At 43.0% G+C, this 23,707-nt stretch overlaps 1 protein-coding gene across 3 annotated transcripts in view; it reads right to left on the reverse strand.

Moving 5' to 3' along the window:
• Positions 1-1,265: 1,265 nt before the first annotated feature.
• OTOF (otoferlin) overlaps positions 1,266-23,707 on the reverse strand; it is a 181,508-nt gene continuing 159,066 nt past the window's right edge. For all 3 annotated transcript variants that reach the window (XM_007475949.3, XM_007475948.3, XM_056813149.1), the window contains 14 exons: positions 19,766-19,832; positions 18,660-18,796; positions 18,297-18,431; positions 17,996-18,133; positions 17,151-17,278; positions 16,746-16,916; positions 15,587-15,747; positions 12,914-13,056; positions 11,971-12,059; positions 6,996-7,094; positions 6,484-6,725; positions 6,028-6,206; positions 5,269-5,369; positions 1,266-2,358 (listed from right to left, as the gene is read on the reverse strand). In XM_007475949.3, the coding sequence (XP_007476011.1) occupies positions 2,178-2,358; positions 5,269-5,369; positions 6,028-6,206; positions 6,484-6,725; positions 6,996-7,094; positions 11,971-12,059; positions 12,914-13,056; positions 15,587-15,747; positions 16,746-16,916; positions 17,151-17,278; positions 17,996-18,133; positions 18,297-18,431; positions 18,660-18,796; positions 19,766-19,832 (1,971 nt within the window). In that variant the 3' untranslated portion in view covers positions 1,266-2,177. The remainder of the gene's footprint in view (positions 2,359-5,268; positions 5,370-6,027; positions 6,207-6,483; positions 6,726-6,995; positions 7,095-11,970; positions 12,060-12,913; positions 13,057-15,586; positions 15,748-16,745; positions 16,917-17,150; positions 17,279-17,995; positions 18,134-18,296; positions 18,432-18,659; positions 18,797-19,765; positions 19,833-23,707) is intronic.

Here is a 23,707-nt window from a genome sequence, read left to right on the forward strand (position 1 = left end):
CTTCTTCTGGGTGAGGAAATGGAAGCAAGGCTTTTCCACAGGTTGGGATATAGAGCTCCAGGTCTTTGCTCCACACTGGAACAGAGTTGAGAAGGCAAAGACCCTTTCAGTTAGCAGTTTCTCCCACAATCCTCTTCTCTCACTCCAACTGCCACTCCCCCTCCCATCACATTTCAACTGATGTCTGCTTCATCTCAGTGGGCAGAAATGCAAAAGCTTGATCCACAGTTTTCCTTTCCACAGTACAGATTTTGGTACTGGAGCATTGATGAGTGAATGAATGTGAAGTAACTTAAGTCTTGAGGTTTTGGTAATACAATGACCCACTGAGTCTTAAGGCCTGAAGTCTCATAGCTGAGATCAAGTGGTAATGGCTAAACAAGGGGCTTTTAGAAGTAGCTCCTATTAACAGAGATGTTGTCTACTCAGCAGAACAGGAGACCTAAAGTTAATTAAGTATCCCATCCCAGGTTTCCATAGTTGCATTCATATGCAGTTTGCATAGTTCCCTTCTCCAAGGTTCCTAGTTTTTTCATGCCATACCTTGCCCTTATTGATGAAGTCAGTCTCACACAGTCCTTCATGATTCTCTGGGCTATCAATCTATTTAAAAAGCCCAAACAGATCAAGACAATTAGCTTCTTCATTTTTACATTATACAACTTGCTCCTTGGAAGTTTTATACCTATATTTTGATCTGTTTTCTCTTAATTCTGTAGTATGAATTTTTTTTAAGGCCAGACTAAACTTGATGTCTCAGAGTCTGCTTACCTGGCTAGAGAAGGAGAGGGTAAGTCGGAGTTCTGACAGGCTAAAATAGAAGAAAGGGGAAAGCATCTGGGTGGCATTGTTGGGACTTGGCAACTAAATATTGAAGGAAAGGTGTTTCACCAAGGAGCAATGGCCATAGTTGCCTATTGTGTGCACCTCAACTGGAAGCACCTAGGTGGGCATTGTGGATAGTCTGTTCAGCCTGAAGTCAGGAAGACCTGAGTTCAAGTCTAACCTCAGACATTAGCTTTGTGACTCTAGGTAAGCCACTTCACCTTCATCTGTCTCAGTCTCTTCAACTGTAAAATGGGGAGAGTAATAGCATCTACTCTCCAGAGTTGCTCTGAGGATCAAGTGAAACATTTCTAAAACCCAGTGTCCGATATTTAGTAGGTATTTAATAAATGCTTCTCCTCCCACTGTACCCCCTCAAGCCCACCAAACCCACTCTAAACACTTCACAAGATCTTATCTCATAGGAACCAGGCTGCTCAGATATTTGATTTCTTTTATTCAGAGAGAAAACAACATCCAAAGATGAAAAGCTCAAAAGGAACACAACCCAAACAGGAAGGGGAGAAGCGCGTTCTGCACCATCTCCAAGCAAGGAGAGAATGACTGAGAAAAGCAGGCAGCAGGCAGGCAGACAGACAGCAGAGTGCGTGGAGTGGGCTTGGAGAGAGGGATGGGACCGTGGAATTGAAGCCATTCTCAGTATTCTCCAAGCCCAGGGTTGCAGCGGGGACTGGGCCCAGGCAGAGGAAGCTTCAGGAAGGGCTGAGTCTGCGGACAGGGTGACAGCGAGGTGTGTGTGCCCACAGGGACTCAAATGACGAAGATTACAAATCCCAAGGAGAACACGGTCCTGTGATCCACATTGGATCCTTGGCAAAGCTGGGCATATGCCATGAGAAATAGGGATTTTCTCCCCTCGGAGAGAGCCAGCCATGCCTAGGCCCCAGAGTAAAGCCGAAGAGGAACCAGGGCAAAAGCTCCAGGGAACTGGGAGGGCCTGGCCCATTTCTGGAGGACAAAGGTCTGATGTGCTTTTACTGCCACAGCTCATTCCTGGAATGGGATGACTCAGGATAGAGAGGGAGGTGGAGTGTCTGGGGTGTATCTGGGTTCATAGCTTCCTGTGAGGTCATCTCTAGCCCTGGGCTCATCGGGACTTTCAGCCTCATCACCTGGATCTGGGCTGAGGGGAACAGCAGCTCTGGAGTCAGAATGCGAAATTTAGGGACCAAACAAGAGGAAGGGGAGCCTCCCAGGGAGCCCACAGAGCTCAGTTTGCTACTGTGCTGCCCTATGGGCCCCCAGGGGACAAGGCAAACAGTTCAAATCACAGAAATTCCAAACACAGAGAGGCCTGGGCCCAGGGTGGGTTGGGGGCTGGGCGCAGACTCTCAGGCTCCCAGCAGCTTCTTGACCATGTAGCCAGGGAGGCTGTAGAGAAAGAGGGCCAGCATGAGCAGCCCCAGCAGGGCCAGCACGATCTTGATAATGAGCCACTTGTAGCGGGTGCAAATGAGGTACTTGATAGACTTCAGGGGATTCAGGAACCAGACGAAGGCAGTATCAGGCCGGCTGGGGAAAGGAAGGAAAAGGTAAACATTGGAATGCTGAACAGAGAAGCTGACTCATCTCTATTCAAACAGTTACTCTTGTAACTTGACTATTGAGAGACTAGGGGCTGGAGCACTGCACCGGGAAGCAGGAAGATACGGGTTCAAATCTTGCTTTTGGTATTTATTAGTGGTGTGACTCTGGCTTTGAAAAGTGACCCTTTTCCTTACTGAGTCTAAACAGCAAGTCATGATAGCTCTTATCTCAGGAAGTTGTAAAGTTCATATGAGATAATGTATGTTCAGCCTGCCCATATCTTAGAGCCTGCCATCAATTCAAGCTACTGTTTTTATGACTCCAGATGGCACTAACCTCTCCTCCCTCTGTGGGCCATCCTGCACGTTGGAAACAGTCATTCCTCCACATCACTGGCCACAAACTTTTTCATCCTCACAGATGAGTCACACATCAGTTCTCTCCATAAATCCAAGCCAGAAATGATCCCTCCCTCCCGCCCTCCTTAGTCTTCGATGCCTGATTCCTTCTAGGGATGGAATCATATTCTGACTTGTATTTCAGTACATGTCTCATCCTCCCAGAAAGGGACCATTTGCCAGCCTGATGAGTGCCCTGCAGGAGATATTCTAGGTCCCACCTCTGCCTTTGCAAGGGGGTCTCACGTGTCTGGAATGCCCTCCCTCTTCACCGCTGCCTTGTAGAATCCCTGGTTTCCTTCAAAATACAGGATTTCCTCTCCCAGGTTCCCAAGTTATTGATTCCTCTTGAAATGATTTTGCATTATACATCTTTGTGTCTGTTGTACACAGTACAGTAGATGAAGCTTTTTGAGGGCAGGAGCAGTTCTGCTTTTGTAATTCTAGACTTGCATATGATAGGCATTTGATAAATTTGAGTTGACATTTGTTCAAGTCAGAGATGGCAGAAACATAAATGTTTAGACTGAATTTCATTGAACTTATCACAGGGGGAGCAAATTCTAGGCTGGAGCTTGGGTTCTTAAGTCCTTCCTTCCTTCCTTCCTTCCTTCCTTCCTTCCTTCCTTCCTTCCTTCCTTCCTTCCTTCCTTCCTTCCTTCCTTCCTTCCTTCCTTCCTTCCTCCCTCTCTCCCCCTCTCTTTTTCTCTTTCTTTCTTTCTTTCTTTCTTTCTTTCTTTCTTTCTTTCTTTCTTTCTTTCTTTCTTTCTTTCTTTCTTTCTTTCTTTCTTTCTTTCTTTCTTTCTTTCTTTCTTTCTTTCTTTCTTTCTTTCTTTCTTTCTTTCTTTCTTTCTTTCTTTCTTTCTTTCTTTCTTTCTTTCTTTCTTTCTTTCTTTCTTTCTTCCTTCTTTCCCCTTACCTTCTGTTTTAGAATACTGTGTATCTGTTCCAAGGCAGAAGAGTAGTAAGGGCTAGGCAGCAGGGGATAAGTGACTTGCCTAGGGTCACACAGCCAGAAAGCATCTGAGGCTAGATTTGAATACAGGACTTCATGTCTCTAGGACTGCCTCTCAATCCACTGGGTTACCTAGCTGGCCCTGGATTCTTGGTTTCTATTTAGGACTTGGTTGCCCTTTTTCCTTTGTGTTTCAGTCATTCCACTGATAAAGATTGGGTTTACAATTCTTCTGGAGAATTCCCCCTTATTCCCACAAGGAAAGATAGGGAAAGGAAAGAGAAGGAAAGGAAAGGAGAGGAGAGGAGAGGAGAGATGGCCTGCTCTTTTCAACAGTGGAATCCTTAGAGAAGAAGGCAAAGGGGAGAAATACCAGACCATTGAAGACTAGCGAGGCTTAGGCTCCAATGATCTTCTTGACCAGGTAGCCAGGTACAGAGTAGAGAAAGAGGCCAATGAGGAGGAGGAGAAGCACCACCAGCAGGATCTTCAACAGAAACCATCTATATGTATGCCACAGGAAGTAACGGGCGGACTTGAGAGGATTTAAAAACCAGATGAAGCTTGTGTCAGGTCGGCTAGGGGTGGTGAGAGGAAACAGAAGATGAAGGGCAATATTGGAGTGAAAAGAAGACAGGAAATAAGGGAGACAGGAGTAGAAGGGCACAGAGAAAGAGAGCTAAGATACCAGAAAGGCTGATTCAAAACATCTTCTCTGGTTTTGATGAGTGGTGACCAAAATTTCACAGAGTATCATTTTTACTTAAAACAAATATCCTTTATAATTGGTAAAATTTATATCTTCCTGGGAAAAACAGCATGCTGAAACTTTATCAGTCATTTATACCTTAGTATGAATGGGTTTCTTAGCTTCTTTCCTGAGACCAGGCTTAGAGAGAGATGGAAGGAGGGAAAAAGAGAAGATTAGGAAATCTGAACACTTGAGAAGGGTATGTGAGCTGAGAGACAAGAGGGGAAGATGGGAGTTTTGTGGCCAGATAGTTCTAGATGTAGGAGAGGAACAAATAGGAAGAACTTTTTTCTAGAACTTTCTTGATCCTAGTGGTTATTTCTGATCTGGCTGCTCTCTTCTAGGAACTGACCCCAAGACTGCTCAGGATCAAGATTAGAATGGCAAGAGATTTTTAGCATTTATTCTTATTTTACAGAGAAGGAAACTGCAGCCAAGAGGCAGCAAGTGACTTGGTCAAGGTCACACAAATGAATGATAGGGATTAAAAAACTGGGATTCAAACCTAGGTCTCCAAACTTCTGATCCAGAGCTTTTTCCATCTTCCAATACAACCCCATCCCCTTCAAATTCCACACCCTCCAATGCAGGCCCTCTCGGGCCTGGGGAATTTTAAAGTCTCAGAATAATGGAAATAAAGCATCTGGGAAGCAGGTCAGAAAGCAGTGTTATGGAGGAAGAAGGTAGTATACTCAGGAATTTTCCATTGGAGATGGGAGATAGGAATGAAGGACTAGAAAGGGTTGAAAGGGAAGAGAAGAGTAAGTAGGGAAAAGGAGATCTGAACTCACTTAGGTTTCTCCAGAGGGTCTGGTTCATTTCGAGCAAGCCCCACAGGATTCTTCTCTGCTTCCTCAGCGGTTAATAGATGCAACTCTGCCTCCACTTTTCCCTAGAGAGATGCATAATCTCACAGTAACTATTAAATTCCATCATGATCACCATGATCCCCCCCAGAGCCTTTTTGGCCTCCACTTTCTAGGGAAGAGGCACTTGACATGCTACATGCACCTAGCTCAGCACCATGAAGTCCTTATTCCTCAAGACCTACCCCCCACCTCCATCCCCACTTCTATTATTCTCCCCTCTAGTAGCCTCCTGGCTGTTCCATGAAAAGATATTCCATCTCTTGGCTCCTGGCATTTTCTTTGAATGTTCCCATGCTTAGAATAATGATCAATCTCTCTTCTCTCTCTTTCCCCCATATACCTCCTCCCCACCTTGACTAATGAGTTCCCTGGCTTCCTTTAAGTCATACCTCCTACAAATTCTACCTTCTACAAAAAGTCTTCCCTAACCCCTTTTAGTTCCAGTGCCTTCCTTCTGTTCTTTACTATTTAACCCATGTGTAACTTGCTTTGTATATATTTGTTTTGTCTCCCCCATTAGATTGTAAATCCTTGAAGGCAGGGACTGCCTTTTGCCTCTTTTTGTATTATCAGTGCTTAGCATAGTGCCTGGTACCTAGTAGTAGCTTAATAAATACTGATTGATCAATTACTTCCCCTGTCTGTCTTCTACATCTATATGTCCAGCAATTCAGTGCTCACCGTAAGCTCAAACTCATCATTTTCATTACGAGCCAACAAGGGCCACCAGCCTTTGACACGCTTCTGTTTGAAGATGGAGACTAAGGGTACCTCCATCTCTCCTGTGGCCATCTCCATGGAGCACTGCTTGGCTGTCTTGGCGCCTCGGGGGAATCGGTTCAGGTCCAGCTCAATGGCACCTATTGTAACATGAGCATTCAGGTGTTCAGTGTAACCCCCTCCTAGGTGCCTCATTCTGATTTGCTATGATGGAGGCTGTCTAGAGAATCTGAGCCATCCTAGTTCCTCTCCTCCGGTCTCCAGATCTCTCTCTCTCTCTCTCTCTCTCTCTCTCTCTCTCTCTCTCTCTCTCTCTCTCTCTCTCTCTCTCTCTCTCTCTCTCTCTCTCTCTCTCTCTCTCTCTCTCCCCCAGCTTTTCCCTAGTTTCAATGTGTTTCCCTCTCTCTCTGATCGCACCCAAGAAATCGTCGGCAGAGAAGTGGTCTGCATCCCAAATTTGCAAGGTGAGCCGAGCAGGGATCTTGTACTCTGTTTCATCCCAAGAGAACATGGATTCCTTCTTGGAGATAACAATCTTCTCCTCTGCTGCCAGGTAGTCAAAGGGGAACAGGTAGCGCCAGTTAAAGTTCCCTTCACCAGTCAGGGAATGATAGTGAACATCAGTGTCTTGTTTGTCTTCTTGCTGCCCCTTCAACCACCTGTGGGGAAGTTGCCATGGAAGCTCTTAAAGCTTATTGCTTATAAAGCCATCCTGGCCTCACCTCTGCCCCCACTTTTCAGCCACTTTGGTCCCCACTTACCTTCTCAGCCTTTGGAGGTCTGATGAGTGGCTATTTTGTGCTTTCTCTTTTCCCCTCCCCTTACATGGATGTCCTGTCCCTTCCGTCCTCCCCTGCCCAGATAACCACACAAAAGACCTCATTCACAGCCAGTTCTTAGCCTTCCAAGTTCACTGTGCCCCAGCTCACCCCCGCACAAAGATGTCACTGGACTTTTCCCCTGTAAAAAAGTCATCATCCTCCAGTACCACTTCATCTGTGTTCCATACAACGACCCGAAGCTCATACCTGAGGAATAAGAATAATTAGTAATAATAGCAGCCACAGTAGTGGTAATAGAAGTAGCAGCAGCAGTAGTAGTGAGAGAAACTAATTTCATTATTAGAGGGAACTCCTAGATGAGCAAACTCCCTCTACCAATGCAGACTGGCATCTTCTCTACAAATTACAGAGTTAGAGAGGGGTTCAGATCACCGCGAGTTTAAATAATTTGCCCTGGCTCACACAGTTTGTGTATGTGTGATAGGCATTAGTTGAACTTGGGTCTTTCTGGCTCCAAAGTCAGATGTCTATCTACTATGCCAAGCAGCATTTCTCAATAACTTCTTTTACTATTACTACTAAGTACATAGATGAGAAATAGTTTACACATCTACAGCAATACTTTAAAAAAGAAACTTTTACCTTCTGTCTTGGGATCGATTCTAAGATGGAGAGCAGCAAGGGCTAGACAATCAGTTAACTGACATGCCTAGGATCATATAGCTAGGAAGTGTTTGAGGTCAGATTTGAACCCAGATCCTTCCAGCTCCAGGCCTGGTGCTCTATCCACTGTTCTACCTTGCTGTCCCTACAGCAATAATCAAGCAGACATGACTGGGAGCAAGGGCAAAATCTTGATAACAAGTATAGACCATTGGAGCAATCAAATGGTTTATTTCCAGATGACAGATATGAAGTAACGATGATCCAAGAATGGAATCCTAAGGGGCTCAATGGGCAACATTCACAAGAATTCAGTCAACAATACGCTGTCAAAGGAACTCTGAACAAATGGCAGATTCATGCTGACTTGTTTGTGGAAATGGAAGGGTTCTTGATGACAATTTAGGACCAGATTGCTGTCACCAGAAATTATAAAAGGCCAATTTAAGGAACATGGATTTAGCTATCAGTTTAAATTGTGAAAGGATATGGTAGAAATAGTACATCATCACCACCAGTCTCTAGAGAAACTTAGCATAAATTATTTTTTCATTTTAAAAATTCATACCTTCTGCTTTAATAATTCTAAGACAGAAGAGCGGCAAAGGCTAAGCAATTGGGTTTAAGTGACTTGCTCAAGGTTACATGGCTAGGAAGTATCTGAGGGCAGATTTGAACCCAGGTCCTTCCTGATTCTAGGTCTCTATGCACTGTGCTACCTAGCTAGCCTATACCTATTAAATTCTTAGCAAGACATGATCTTAAAAGGTGGTGAGCTCCATATACATATATGGAGCTCACCACCTTTTAAGAACTGAAAGGCAGCAAATCTATTATGCTACATATATAGAAAGACCTCAGAATATCCTGGATAACTAAACTGCAGCAACCAGAGCATCACTACAGACTATTAAACTGTTGCATCTGGACTTAAGAGCAAAGTTTTAAATTGATGCTGATATAATAAATACCCATAATCTCCCAGCTTTCAAAATATAGAATTCTAACAGAAGAGATCAAAATCATGTGGGAAGGAGAGGTATGTATAAATTTCTCCCATAGTTCTGTCAGCTCCAGAGTTGTGCCAAGCATGCTTCTAATGAACTCTCAGATGAGCTGATATCCTAATATTTTTGCTGTTGTTCAGTTGTTTTCAGTCATAACTCCATTTGGAATCTTCTTGGCAAAGATCCTGGAGTGGTCTGCCATTTCCTTTTCTAGCACATTTTTCAGATGAGGAAACTAAGACAAGGAGAGTTAAGTGGCTTGTCCAGGGACACACAGCTAGTAAGTATCTGAGGCCAGATTTGAACTCAGAGAGATAAGTCTTGTTGACTCCAGCCCAATATTCTATATTGACTGGGATTAACTGCCCTAATACTTTTATTCAATTACAAAAAGCAGTTCTTTTATTCTCTTGTACAAGACACAGACTGTAAAATATAAAAGGATAGAGACTTATCTAAGAACTGTTTCTATTTGTACTCTATTGAAGAAACTAAAATTGAGGTAATAATAATAACAATAATAATAATAATAATGGAAATCCCTTCCATTTATAAAGTGCTCTGTGGTTCATATTGTCCATTACTTTACAAATCTTCACAGCAGCTTTGTAATGGCAGATTATTATTCCTATTGAATAGTGTAGTCAGAAAATCAATAATTAATAGCTTAATAAATGTTTTAAGTATGATTTTTAGAACTATAAGATGTAATTGTGTGATTTGTAGTAAAAATTAGACCCAGACAAGAGTCTGTATATGTGAATAGATTAAGAATGTAGTCCCAGGGTAATACTTAATTTCCAATTTCAAATATGTGTATTGTTACAGTGAGTTTAAGCATGCATGCATGTGCATGCGTGTGTGTGTGTATGTGTGTGTGTGTGTGTGTGTGTGTGTGTGTGACCATATTCCAATGGGTTCAAGGAGGTTAGGCAGGAGGTCAGGACCCTCAGGGGAGAGCATGGGTCCTTGGAAGACTTGCAGGTTGGAGACTGTGAAGATTGGATTTAGCTATCTTCTGATTATAACAATGAAGGTACTTTGCTCTTCCTTTATTGGGAAGATTGAATTGTAATCCACAATCTATTTTTAGATTTTAATCTACAAAAATGTGGTAACTCAGTATTTGAAGTAGATCTACCCATTTTAAGTCAAAAAGGTGTTAACTAACTACAAAAGGTGAACTAACCAAAAAAGGTGTTAAGTAACCAAAAAAGGTATAATCTAACCAAAGAAGGTGTGAACTAAAGAATGGGCAGTCCTAGAGAGGAGTGTCTGCTGTGATTGGTAGACATGAAATTTAGGGGAGGTGACACAAGAGAAAAAGATCTTTAAAAAGAGGACCAGAGACCAGAAGAAGATGTATTTGATTCAAGTTAGATTGAAGAACTTGCACTTGGAGGAGAGACTAGAAGACAAGACACTCAGACTTGGGGTGAAGACACTTGGCTGTGGAATTGGACCCCTGGAGGAGCTCGTGCAGGAGACCTCAGACTACTTTTCTTTTAGATGGTCACTGTTGGTGAATGAAAAGCTGACTTAATAACCCTGCCTTTCTTGGAGGCTTAAATTTGAGACATTTTTCCCTGATTAGGGCCTTAGAATTTCTACCTGGCCCAGAGGAAGCTGGAGTTGTCTCTCTCTCTCATTCCTTAATATCTTCCCTCTATTGTAAATAAAACTACCACAAATTACATTTTACTTTAGTGATTCATTTTGGGATTTAGAAATTAAATCCCTGGTGACCACTAATTAAAATATTCAAGTCCAACAACAAATAAATTTAACAGGATAGATGTGAAACCTTAAAAGTATGTGTTTTTCAACTTAAGTTCTCAGGTTTTGTACTGCGGGAGAAACCTGCAGAACTCTTGCCCTGTGCTTTCTCTGCTCACAATAAAGCCAGATCTTTGCCCAGAAGGATGTCCCAGCCTCTTCTTTTTGCAATAGACAGGTAAACTGAGACACAGAGAAATTAATTTCTTTTCCAAGATCATAAGTGGTAAAGTTCAGACTAGAACTCTGGTCTCTTTTTCCCCCCAGTATGATGCTTTTTCTGTCTGAAGCAATTATGTGTGAGAATAAAAATCTGATATCCTGGGATGAGAGGATTATAGTTAGGTTTTTAAGGATGAACTGGGAGAATAGAGGTGAGAAGATTAAGATTGAGGAGGAAACCTATGGAAAGAAAAACAAACAGGGCAGAGGCTGATTGTTAGAGAAGCAGGACTAATACCCAGCCACAACCCCATGGTCAATAGGACAGTCAGTATGTGAGTATTCTGGGAAGATATAAAGGGATCTTTCATTTCATGCTGCTTGCATCTTCTTGAACTCACAAAACTTTGGTCCTCCCAGAACAAAACTCCCTACCCCTTTCCTGCAGAAATCCCTGTATCCCTAGTCAATGTCCATAGTACTGATTGCTCTTTCTCTCACATCCTCCAACATAATGGCCCAGGAGGAGAAGAGGCCTACTGCCAGTTCCTCATGACCACATTCAGACTCTTCCTCTTTGCCATCAATAGGTGTCTTTTCTTTGAGGTTTTCTCCCTTCTCTACCATATCTCATTTGATTCTTGGTGGCAGTTATCTATGTGCTCCCAGGTCATTGTCCTTAAGGAGTTCATACTTTTTTCAAAGTCTTTCCACCCCAACCTTTTCCCTGAGATTTGGAAATCCTCCAGCATCACACTCTGGGCTGAGTTTTTTCTTATGTAAATCAATGGGGTTGAGCTGAATTCTATTCCCAAAGAATGGTCTTTGAGTCTATTACTCACTCTTCTGAACTTCTTTCAGGATCTGGCAGACTGCTCCCAGTCTGAAAAATCATTCTTTCTGTTTCAGGCACATAACCCCCCACATACTCCCCATACATGTTTAGCCCTTGGGCGCCATTTCCTCCAATCTAAGATATCTTCCCTTATGTTCTAGTAAGTTGTCTCCATCTTCTCTTTCTAAGCATTGCTCAAGCCTCATCCTTTCCTGAAAATTGCTCTAAATTAGCCTGATCTGACTTCACTGGCCCAGGAAATCCCCCACTTTTTGTTTTTTACTTCTGCTGTACCAGACAACCACTCCATGCTTGTATTAGGTGACATTAGAGGTAAATGTAGTCACGTTTCTATCTTGGTTCTTTCTGTGCATGTAAAATGACATCCAGCCAACATCTCCTACTGTTAGTTTAAACTTCTCCAGGGCAAAGACTGTCTTCTATTTCATGTGCCTAAGGCTTTGTAGAGCAGTTGGTGTTGAGTAGAGATTGGTTGACTGATGAATGTGTATCTCCCTTTGAGGCTCCCACACAGCACTGCAGACTGGGAGCTCATCAGCAGGTGCTGGCTGATACCAGGCTAAAACTTTCTGATGGGTATATTAGGACAATGAAGTAGGACTAGGATTGCTGAGAATGGAAGAAAGAATGAAGAGCCAGAGGGCCCTAGGAAGCTTACTTCTTGGGTTTTCGGGGGGAGATGTCCAATGGTGTCCCTGGGGCAGGCATGTCCATGGGGAACATATCCACCCACAGCTCCAGGCGGCCCTTGGGGAGAAATAGATGTTGGGGCTCTTGTCTTTTCCTTTTGCTTTGACAGCCCCTAAACTTCTCTCAGATGTCTCCACTCCTACACCCACAGAACTAGGTTTCCTATCTTCATTTCTTAACCCTTCTTTGTCTCTGTACCACATTGTAACTAGACTTTTTAACATAAAGCAAAAATCGTTGTAAAAAGGAAAGACAGCAGCTGTGCAAAACGGTGTGTGATGTCTAATGGGGGCAGTCAGGGCGTGAGGATGGTAATCAGGGGAAGGTGATTGAGTGGAGGCAAATTTCTTGGGGAAGACTAGAGGAGGGCTAAAATGAAGTTTTTATACTTCTAGGGGTTTTGACATCTTGAGACAAAATCCCAGACGCCTTTCCCTAGTTGTAGTTTTGTGTGGGAACTAGCATAAAGTTTAGGGCTCTACCACCCAAGGACAAAGAAGATTGATTGATTGACTGATTGATAGATAGAGGGAAGGTGGTCTATATCCTATTTCTACCCATCTCTAATCCTTTTCTTAAAAAATGAAACCCCAAACCCTTACCTTCCATCTTGGAATCAATACTATGTATTGGTTCCAAGGCAGAAGAACAGTAAAGGCTAGGCAATGGAGGTTAATTGACTTGCCCAGGGCCACACAGCTAGGAAGTGTCTAAGGTCAGATTTGAACCCAGGACATTCTGTCTCTAGGCCTGGATCTCTATACATTGAGTTCCCTAACTGCCTTCTCTAACCATTTCCCACAAGATTCCCCTCATCTTCTCTGTATTCCTTTCCCTATCTGAGCTTCCAAAGATTCTCCTCTTTTCTCTTGGAGTTTCATTCTTCTTCCTTTTGACCTTACTCTCCTTACCTGCTCGATGCCTGGCTTGTCAGGGTTGAGTAGGGGTCGGGTCTCTACATGTTCAGGTACTAGGGGACAGCCCACCCGGGGGATGTCCTCCCAGTGCCGTAAGGCAGCCAATGCCACATGTTCATCAGTAGTCTTCCTCTGACCTGTAAGGCAGGGAAGAAATCATAGTCTTAGAACTGGAAGGGAACCCAAGAGTCATTTTGTTCAAACCTCTTATTGGGAAACTGAGATGAAAGGGGCTATTTGACTTGTTCAAAGTCTCACAGGTGACTTTGTAGTAAGTGGCAAAGCCAGCATTTGAGGCTAGGATTTTTGATTCCATATCCTGTTTCCTGTTGCTTCTAGGTATGAGTTTTCTTCAACATGAGTCTGGAGGAGGTACTTAACTGAGTTGTTATTCAATTGTTTTCATTCATGTCTGACTTTTTGTGATCCCATTTAGGGTTTTCTTTGCAAAGAGTTGTTTGCCGTTTCCTTCTCCAGTTTATTTTACAGATAAGGAACTGGATTAAGTGACTCGCTCAGGGTTACAGCTAGTGAGGCCAGATTTGAACTCATGAAGTTTAAGTCTTCTTGATTCCAGGCTTGGTTCTCTACTACCACTTGGCTGCCTCACTGAGCTGAATTGCTATTATTAATATAAGACATAAGAAGGAATGGATCTGTAGGGATAGAAGTCAGAGAGTCTTTTTGTCCTAAGTAGAAGAGCCAGGGGTGAGGAGTGTTTTTGGTGTTTCAGAGAATCCATATCAATTAACAAGCTTACTGTGTGATAGATACTGTATTGAGTGCTAGGGATACAAGGAAAAAAGTGAAACAGTCTCTGTTCTCAAGGTCCTTACAATCTAACTGAGTAAGGTAATATAGCTGTATGTGTATATACATGCTTATGTTTGCATCCACACAAAAACATACAAAATGATTTTTTGAGGGAAGGCCTCTCTGGCTGACTCCTCAGTCTCCTTTGATGGTTCATCATCCACATCATTTCCTATAATTGTGGGTTTTCCCCAAAGTTATGTCCTGGCCTTCTTTTCTTCTTTCTCTTGATCAGTGATGGTGAAACTTTTAGAAATGAAGTGCCAGGCCCCCCAGATCATGTGTCATGTCCTTTCCCCTCATCACATTCTGGGCATGGGCCCCCCTTCCCTATCCCACCCAGGAGAAGGGAGAAGTGCTCCCATTGGTTTGCTGGACAGAGGGGCAGGTGAAGTGAGGAATGTCCTCAGTGAGTGTAGGGAGGAGAATGGCCCCAGCACTCTGCTGCCCTCTAGTTCTGCCACATGTGAGCTGCCCACCTTACCCACTGTGCACTCTCATTGGCTGCTGGGCAGATGAGTAGGGGATGGGAAAAATTGTTGTCAAGCATGGTGGAGAAGGGGAGGGGAATATCTCTGCCTGAGTCCCTCTGCCTTTCTGTGTGCCATCTTTGGCACCCATGCCATAGGTTCACCATCCCTACTCTAGACCTTCTCTTTTGGTGACCTCATCAATTCCCATGGGCTTAATTATCTCTCTGCAGATTACTCCCAGATTAGTATATCTGACCTTTCAGGCATCTTGAATTGGATGTCCAAAACAGAATAAATTATCTTCCCCCCTTCTCAAATCTGACCCCTTCTCTGAACATATTTCAGTTGGGGATACCACTATCTTCTAATCACCTCCTGCCCCCTGGAGACTTTCTGGTGTGTCAAGAAGTATCATTTGGTTCAGGTTCTGAACCAAGCAGCTGACAGTCTCCTACCCCCATGGTCCATATCATGTCTATGGCCCCTCCTTTCCCACTCTCAATGAGGTTATATATCCCTGCTAGGAAGGCAGGGTTGGGACTAGCAATGTCTACACTTACAGCAAAGACATCTTTCCTCTTCCTTCTTCCTGTGGGTGAGAGAGAAATCTGACAAGACAGTTTCCATCAAGAACAGTAAAAATGTCCAAGAGTATGTTTATGTAGAGAAACAGTGACACAGTGTATCTGTTGTCATAGGGATTACTACTGTACTTGTGTATAGCCAAATTACTTCTGCTGCTACTGCTACTGCTATTGCTACTACTACTACTACTAGCAGTCATGCTAGTTGTTGTATCAAATGTTACAAATATTATTTTATTTGCTACAACAATTCTTGGAGGTAAATTCCAATATTATCTATATTTTATAGATGAAGAAATGGAGGAAGATAGGAGTTAAGTGACTTGCCCAGGGTGACATAGCTAGGAAGTGTCTGATGTTGGATTTGAACTCAGGTTTCTTGACTCCAGCCCCAGAACTCTATCCACTGTACCATTTAGCTGCCTTCCTTGAGTGTGGAGACTGTTTTGTTTTTAAACTTGTATTTTTATCACAGAGTAAGCACCTAAAGAATTGTTGGGATAGATGACTAGATGAATGGAATTACTATGATTAGCTTTGAAGAGAGTGCTAACATACCACAGAGACACGGATGCTTGAAGTTTGGAAATAGGAAAATAAGACAGCAGCATGAAGTGGGCTTAGAAAGGCATCTCTTCCTTTTCTCTAAGGCAGATCTCATTGAATTTTCCCAAGGAAGAGTGGAGCCAGGATTCTATATTTCCTTCCTTTCCTATTCCATCTTTTCCAGGAAATGCTTATAGGCAATGCTGGGAAGGGCCCTTGTCCCTTGATATTTCCAGGCTGACACCAATTACCATTTTCATCCTCAATTTCAGAAGGGCCGGTAAAAACACGGTTGGCCACCTTTACACGCCCAGGAGGCCCAAAGTGAGGTCCATCTACTTTTCCTTCCTTGCAGAGTCGGGATAGGATCTGTGTTGGCTTCATGGGATCTCGCCAAATGTTGTAGCCATGTCTGTAAGTGACAATACATACTCCATGAGATGAGAACTGAGATGGAAGGATGCTATAGGGCTTTGCCCAGGGTTGAGAGAGGCATGAGGATTGTGAGGCTGGAACAAAGGACAGAACTGGGACCATAAGTGGTTGGAGACTTAATTTCTAATGTAGCTGCAGTAATATTAATCCTTATACCTTGCCAAGGAAGTGTTCTCCAACTCTGGCCTAAGAATTGCTTGAGGGTAAAGAATGCTTGAAGATACTATATTTGCTGGAGGTTGATCCTTCACTGAGCCCTGTCCTTGTGTCCAATTTTCATTATCCTTCTTTCGAGACCTTTTTTCCCATCTACTTTTACTACCTCAATACCAGTTCCCCACCCCTCCTTTATTTTATTTTTTTCGCCTCCTCTATTCCATCCTGCTCCAGTTCAACTTTTCCATCCCCTTACAGATTCAGGATTTTTAGCTTCCTGTCCTCCAAATAGATCTTCTGTTCCCTCCCATTTATTAGCCTGCATATCTGTGATGAGTAATTTCCACAAGGGACTAGGATCTAAGAGGGAGCAGTTTAGCCAGGGGCCCATAGACCAGGTGTTCTTAACTTGAGATTCATGACTTATTTAAAAATATATTTTTATAACTGGATGTCAGTGTGGTTGCTTTCATTTATAAGCCCATATATTTTTTGCATCTAAAAACATTATTTTGAGATGGGACTTATAAGTTTCACCAGACTACCAAAGGGGTACATGACAAAAAAGCATTTAAGATCCTTCCTTGTTGTAGATCTGAAAAAGAGCCAGGGAGCATGTTTGGTTCAAAGTTGGACTCAGCACAAGAACTTTATGATCACCATGCCCAAATCACCATCATCATCATCATCTTGGTTTTAAAATAAAATTGCTGCCTATCTTGTTTTCTGCCCCAAGCCAGATCCTCTTCTGTTCTCCCATCAGTCCTCTCCCCATTTAAATTATCTTCCCCTCCCCCCAAATGGCACCCCAGAGCATACATAGAATAGGTCTGGGCAATGCCACAGGTGGCCCGGTGCTTGCTGTAGTATCGATTCTCCAAATCTATCTTGGTCTCTCCAATGAGATCATCAGTGCCCACCAGATCCCAATCGTACACAGCCACAGTCAACAAGGACTCCATGGGGAAAGAGGCTTCAATGTCAAAAGACCTGCAGGCAGAGTCAGGGAGATAATGAATGATAAGAGGATGCAAGGTCTCCTGTGGATAGGTCTATAAGCTGAGGAAGTTCAGTGTTCTGAGAAAGGTCACTGGATTGGGAATAGTCATGGATGGGAGCATTACTATCCCAAGAAAGTTTACTGAGCTGAGAAGGTCATGGCTGAGGAGATCATTGGGTAGAAGGGATCATGGATGGGGGGAAGGTGAGTACTGGAGGTCTTACTTTCCAAAGACAGGGTTAAGCTGCTTAGAAATATAGTTCTCTTTATCCCGGATGTCTGTCTTCCCCAGTCGGATAGCAATATAGGGATCAGCTTTGCCATTGATGTCAGCAGGATGTAGGTCTGTGGCCTATGGGAAGGGGAAGTGATTAATCTGGGCTGGGTCCTAGCTGGTGTCCAGTACAAGATAATTCCCATATTCTATTTTCCTTGTTCCATGTTCCAATTTTTTAAACCACTCTCTCTTCCTTCTTTATCCTTTCCTCCCTGATCTCTAGGAATAGCAAGGAGCTTCCCAAGTCAGGGAAGAGAGGAGCCATAAAATGAGTCCTCAGCCTGTTCCCCAAAGTAGAATTCATGGAAGCTTCTGCAAGGAAAAGTGTGGCAAAAATCTGTTTTCCTTCCCATTCTTTTTTTTCCCCATCCTTTCCAAAAGAGGCTGGGCAGGCAAGACTAGGAAAGACCCAAAGTAATTGGCTGACCCCAATTATTGTTCTCATCTCTAATTATAGAAGGGCCATTAAGGACTCAGGTGGCCACTTTGATATACCCATCAGGCCCAAGTTGTACAGAGTCCAGACCTGGGAGTCAGGAGACCTGGGTTCTAGTCCTAACTCTCTCACTAATTACCCATATTACATTGTCCTTTCTGGAGCTCAGCTTCCTTACCTCTAAAATGAAGGGGCAGAATCAAATCAGATCGAGTCTAAGATTCTTCTTAGATTTTCAAGTAAATTACTATATAGAATGAGATTCACTTTCGGTTATTACTCCATACCCTGACCAGTGCAGTCAAATTATGGAGGAGGTAAAGAAGGATCAGATAAGAGGGCAGGAAAAGACTTACTCGGACCACATAAACCCGGACCAAGACATTAATGGGGTCATTGCTTGGAATGCCCTGAAACATGCCATAGGTGGGGTCATAACCAGCTTCCCGAGATATGTCCTCTGGGAGAGGCACCTTATATACACAGAGAGAACCCTGGGGAAGAAGACAGAGGGAAATGCATTTAGAGATGAAGACTGGGGTAAGCACCTAGAAGCTAGGGTTTGTGATCTACAGATGTGACAGAAGCCAAGATGGACAGATAGTTTGGTTGAAACTACATTTTGGGGAACAGAACCTGGAGCCCTCATTCTCTGACCTTGAACCTGCCCACTATGCGCTCCTCCTCTGTAGAGCTGTCCTCATCATCGCCAATCTTGCCTCGAAGCAGGTTGAAAGTGTGCAGCCAGTCCTCAAAGTTGTCAAACTCAGACTCCAGCTCCTTAGGGTACACCTGGAACCCCAAATTACATCATGAAGGAGAAACTGTTTGCCCTTCTCTTACAGATCCCCACTTTTTTACAGTAGCCCCTGGGCAAAAGAAGCTACTAGTCTCCAGGGAAGGGAATGGTTGCTTCATCACAGCCACCAAGGACCAGATATCTTACCCTGGACCCTTCTAGCACTATCCCTTCACTGCTCTCTGCCCCACCCTCCTTCTCTGGTTACAGTGGGCCTTCACCTTGAGCTCATCAATCTTGGGCTTCTTTTTCTCAGGGACTTCTGGACCCTGTCCCTGTCCTTGGTTCTGAACTTTCTTCTTCTTTTCTTCTTTGCTTGCTTTTGCCTTCTCTTTGCCTTTCATGTGCCCCTTTGGGCCTGTCAGGAAAGAGAAGAAACAGCTATTAGATGAGGACTGCACCCTCATTGGGTGAGTATTGGGGAATAGACAGAACCCAGGGCTAGGACTCTGGAGACCTTGGTTCTAGTGCTCCTGTCTACTTATCACTGCACAACCCTCAAGTTGTTTCACCACTGAAGAGTCTCAGGTTCCCCATATGTAATGCATTGAAAATTAATACTTGTCTTCCTATCAACAGGGTCATTAAGAGAATTAAATACAGCATTAGCTGAACTACTATACAAAGTACTATATACATGTAAGGTATTCATTAAGAACTAGTTCATAGAAAACTTGGTTCAGATCTTGCCTCTGGTACATCCTGGCTGTGAATTTGGGCAAGTTGCTTAACCTTTCATTGCCTCACCCAGGTAACTTTCTAAGATGATAAATTGTAGGTGTTGATCTATATTAATAAAGGAAGTGTCCTTATTGGAAGTTCCCTTTGCCACTAAAATAATAGGTTTCTTAAAAAAATTAATGAAATAATTGATTGGGAGTTTAGTGGAATATAAGTTCATGGAGGGCAGGAAGTGTTTTTTTTTTAAATCTTTGCATACAGGGAAGATAGGATAGTGCTATGAATATAGTGGGTACTCAATAAATGCTTGCAGAATTAAATTTAGCCTGGAAACTTTCATTCTAATTGTAGCTTTGCCAGTACCTCTCTGCATGAACTTGGACAAGTCATTCATCTCTTTGAATCTAGTCCAAAAATAAGTACTTTTCCAAAGTCTCTTACCCTTGGATTAGGAACTTGTGTGTGTGTGTGTGTGTGTGTGTGTTTGTGAGTGAGAGACAGAGAGACAAAGAGAAAGAGAGAGAGAGAGAGAGAGAGAGAGAGAGAGAGAGAGAGAGAGAGAGAGAGAGAGAGAGAGAGAGAGAGAAAGAGAGAGAGAGAGAGAATTTTGGGGGGAGGTTGAGATTTGGAATCATAGAGGCCTCACCCTCAGTGGTGTCCATTTCCTCCTTGTCCTCTGCATCAACTGCTGTTGATTCTTGCTGTTTAAGTTGCTGCCAAAAGATGGGACAGATATGAGTGGGTATAGAGGAGGAAAAATCTCTGGGGTAGTACTTTCTGCTGGCTCCACTGAAGCCTCTTTTAGTCAGTCAAGTACAGTTATTATCTCTCAGTTCACATGTTTACATTAAGACAAAATTCACAGGTTTAATTCCATGCCCAAGCATGCCCTAAGAGTATAGGTAATTCTTTCTTCATTTTTTTATATTAAAACCCCACACCTTCTCTTTTACAGTTGATACTAAACATTGCTTCCAAGGTAAAAGAGCAGTAATGGCTAGGCAATTAGGATTAAATGACTTTTCCAGAGTCACACAACTAGGTAGTATCTGAGGTCACATTTGAAGCCAAGACCTTCTGTCTCCAAGTTTGACTTTCTAGTCACTGAGCCACCTAGCTGCCCCTAATTCTTTCTTCCTTTTTGTGTCTCCTTGACAAAATATGAATTTACTGAGCAGAATGGGAATTCTCTTTACTCTGGGTCCTCTGTTACCCATTGTTGGGGATTTTGTTTTGTCACTGACAAGCTGATGGCTGGTTTAGGCATCTGAGCTATGTCCGTGGACTTGATCTTTAAGAGGAGGCTGTACTCTCTAGGAGAGCAAGAGAAAGGAAAGTAGGAAAAGACAATGAAGGGAAGGACACAGAAATGAATGAACATGAGTCCAAAAAGAGTGGTCTCTGCATAGTTGGTCAATTAGTCAACAGGCATCTATTAAGCACTTACTAAGTGCCAGGCACTATCCCAAGTTCTGGAAATAGAAAGAAAGATAAAAAATCAGTCTTTACTCTTAAAGAAATAACCCATTAGGATAGACAACAGAAAAATTGTGCAAGATTATATATATATATATATATACACACATATATATATATATGTATATATGTATATATCAACAGAAGGAAGGTATTAAAGGGAATCAGGAAAGGCTTCTAGAAGGTAGAATTTTAATTGGGACTTGAAAGATGATGGAAGTACAGGCATGGGGGACAGACAATGAAAAGATGAAGAATGGGCAGATGGAATGTTGGATAGGAGGAGCAATAAGCAAGTCAGTGTCACTGGATTGAAGAATACATGGGAGTAGGGTGGGGTAAGGTATGAGAAGTCTGGAAAAATAGGAGGAGGCCAAGTTATGAAGGGCATTGAAGGCCAAATAGAAGATTTTTTATTTAATCCTGAAGGTGATTAGGAGTCACTGAGATTTATTTAAGAGGGAAGTGACATGGTTACCTGAGTGGAGGAGAAGTGTGAAGTAGAGAGGCAGAGCAGAGCCTATTGAAGTGGTCCTAAAGTAAGATGACAAAATTCTGCACCAGGGTGAAGACATTGTCAAAGGGGAAAAGAGGGAATATATGAGAGAGATGTTAGAGAGATAGAAATGCCAGGACTTGGTAACATATTGGATATATAATCCTTTGCTTTGAAGAGAATCAAGAACATCATGGGGGTGATGTCTGAATTGAACTGATGATGAACTGAATTGAAGAGAGGCAGAATTGCACAACATCATGAGCCTCACTCTTTCTTCTAAAGTCATCAAAGCCCAGTGGAAAGACAAAGGTCAGGATGCCTGGGAGGCAACAGATGACATTGGTGTCTTTGATGTCTGGCCAAGTTCTAAGCTTTCCACAGAGCCTGCTTTAGCTGCCTTTATGGCTGTTGGAACAGATTGTTCTCATCTGCCCATTCCACTGGGGGAAATCTTCATATGCTTGGGGTAGACAGCTTCCTAGTTCACTAACAATCCGTTACCTTCAATCTGATAGTGAGTTAAGAGAAAGTGAAGAATCAAGGATGGCAGCTAGGTTGTGAGCCTGAGGGACTGGGAGGATGGTAATGCCTTAGGAAGTAACAAAAAGATTGGGAAGAGGGAAGGTTTAGGGGAGAAGGGGAAAGATAATGAGTTCAGTTTTTGACATATTGAGTTTAAGATATCTGTGGGACATCTTATCCAATTGACAGCTGGGTTATGAGACTGGAGGTCAAGAGAAAGGTTACGGCTGGGCAAGCAGATCTGGGAAACCCGAGCATAGAGATGATAGTTAAATTTGTGGGAACTGATAAGATTATGGAGTGGGATAGCAAAGAAAGAGCAGAGAAGAGGGTCTAGGACAGAGCCTTGGGGGAGCCCCATGACTAGATGTAAAAGATCCAAGAAGAAAAAAATTGAGAAATAGTGAAAAGAGGAGAGTATTAAGAAGAAGATAATTATTATCAGACTGCAGAGAGAACAAGAAGGATGGGAATTGAGAAAAGGCCATTAGATTCAGCAATTAAGAGATCATTTGGTAACTTTAGAGAGAGCAGTTTCAGATGATGAGGTTGGAAACCAGATTAGAGAGTTAAGGAAAAAATGAGAGGAAAGGATGAGGAGGGACGAGTTGTAGAGGACCTACTCAAAGAGTCTGGCCACAAAAGAGAGAAGATATATGGGAGAATAGCTAGTGGGAATAGATGGAGAGATCAAGTGAGTTTTTTGAGGATCACAGAGACAAAGAAGTGCATATTTAACAGTGAAGCAATAAATATGGAAAAATGGTAGATTAATGAGATAGTAGGAATAATGGTGCAGGCAACGTGCTGGAGAAAATGGGATAGATTGAGAGGTGATGAACTGGAGGACAGGCTTTTTGTTAGAACACCTAACCTTCTTAATGGTCTATAAAAGTGAGCTGACAAGGGCAGCTGGGTAGCTCAGTGGATTGAGAGCCAGGCCTAGAGATGGGAGGTCCTGGTTCAAATATGGCCTCAGACACTTCCCAGCTGTGTGATCCTGGGCAAGTCACTTGACCCCCACTGCCTAGCCCTTACTGCTCTTCTACCTTGGAGCCAATACACAATATTGATTCTAAGACAGAAGGTAAGGGTTCAAAAAAAATAAAGTGAGCTGACAGACCAACTCACATTCTTAGCATTCATTTTCATTGTCCCTTGTTTTGAAGAGAGAGCAGTGCCCAACAGAATAGATGTCCATTCTGAGGGAGAGAGAAACTAGTGCCGTACAGGAACTGGAAATGATTGCCTTGGGACATAGGCGGCGAATGGGAGTTTCCTGTGCTTGCACTTGGAGTTAGAGGAGATATCCTGAGAATAGATTTTTCTCAGTTCAAAAGCTGGGAGCATTTGGGGGACTGAGGGATTTCCTGCAGAAGCAAATATATTCATGGTCACTAGGCCTGCGAGGAGGGTCCCCACCATGGACAGTATCATCTTATAGATGTCATAAAAAGCATGCTTGAGGAAAAAAAGTGTTTGTATTTTATTAGGTTTTTTTTTTCTATGAGAAGCTTGTAAGACTCAATTACAAGAGCCAACCCAAGGCCATGACCAAGGAATCATTATCCCTCTGGCATCAATGGTACCCTAATTGCAGATAAAAGAGTTTAGGAGAAATGAAATGACCCCATCAGTATTTGCACTGCAAACCCCTAAGCTATGAAGTAGCATACCCTCGGTGACAAAAGGCAGATTGAGGCCCATCAGCCACCCAGGGAAACCGGTCTGGCTGATCACATTTGGCGATTGAGGGCCTATTGCTAAGCAGGATAGAGAGACAAAAAGGAAAGAGAGGCAGAGACTGAAGCCTTCGCTCAGGTTAAGATGCTAATCTGATACTAATCATGCAGTTAGACAGTGGATGCGAATAATCCAAGTCCACTTCCCAGGCCAAATGATCTGGGGAGGCAAAATAATGCCTCAAAAAGGAGCATTTAAATACTGAATAGAAGCTTGAAACAAATCAAGGGGAAGCATTTGAATTGTGAAGAGAAGAGGTAGTGAATGGGACAAGTGTAGCTTAGCGGACATAGAAGGTCAGCCAGACCTGAGTTCAGGTCTCAAGAACATTAATTGGTATGAGGACTA

Source organism: Monodelphis domestica, chromosome 1, assembly GCF_027887165.1.
Source record: "Monodelphis domestica isolate mMonDom1 chromosome 1, mMonDom1.pri, whole genome shotgun sequence".
NCBI classification, from domain to species: domain Eukaryota; kingdom Metazoa; phylum Chordata; class Mammalia; order Didelphimorphia; family Didelphidae; genus Monodelphis; species Monodelphis domestica.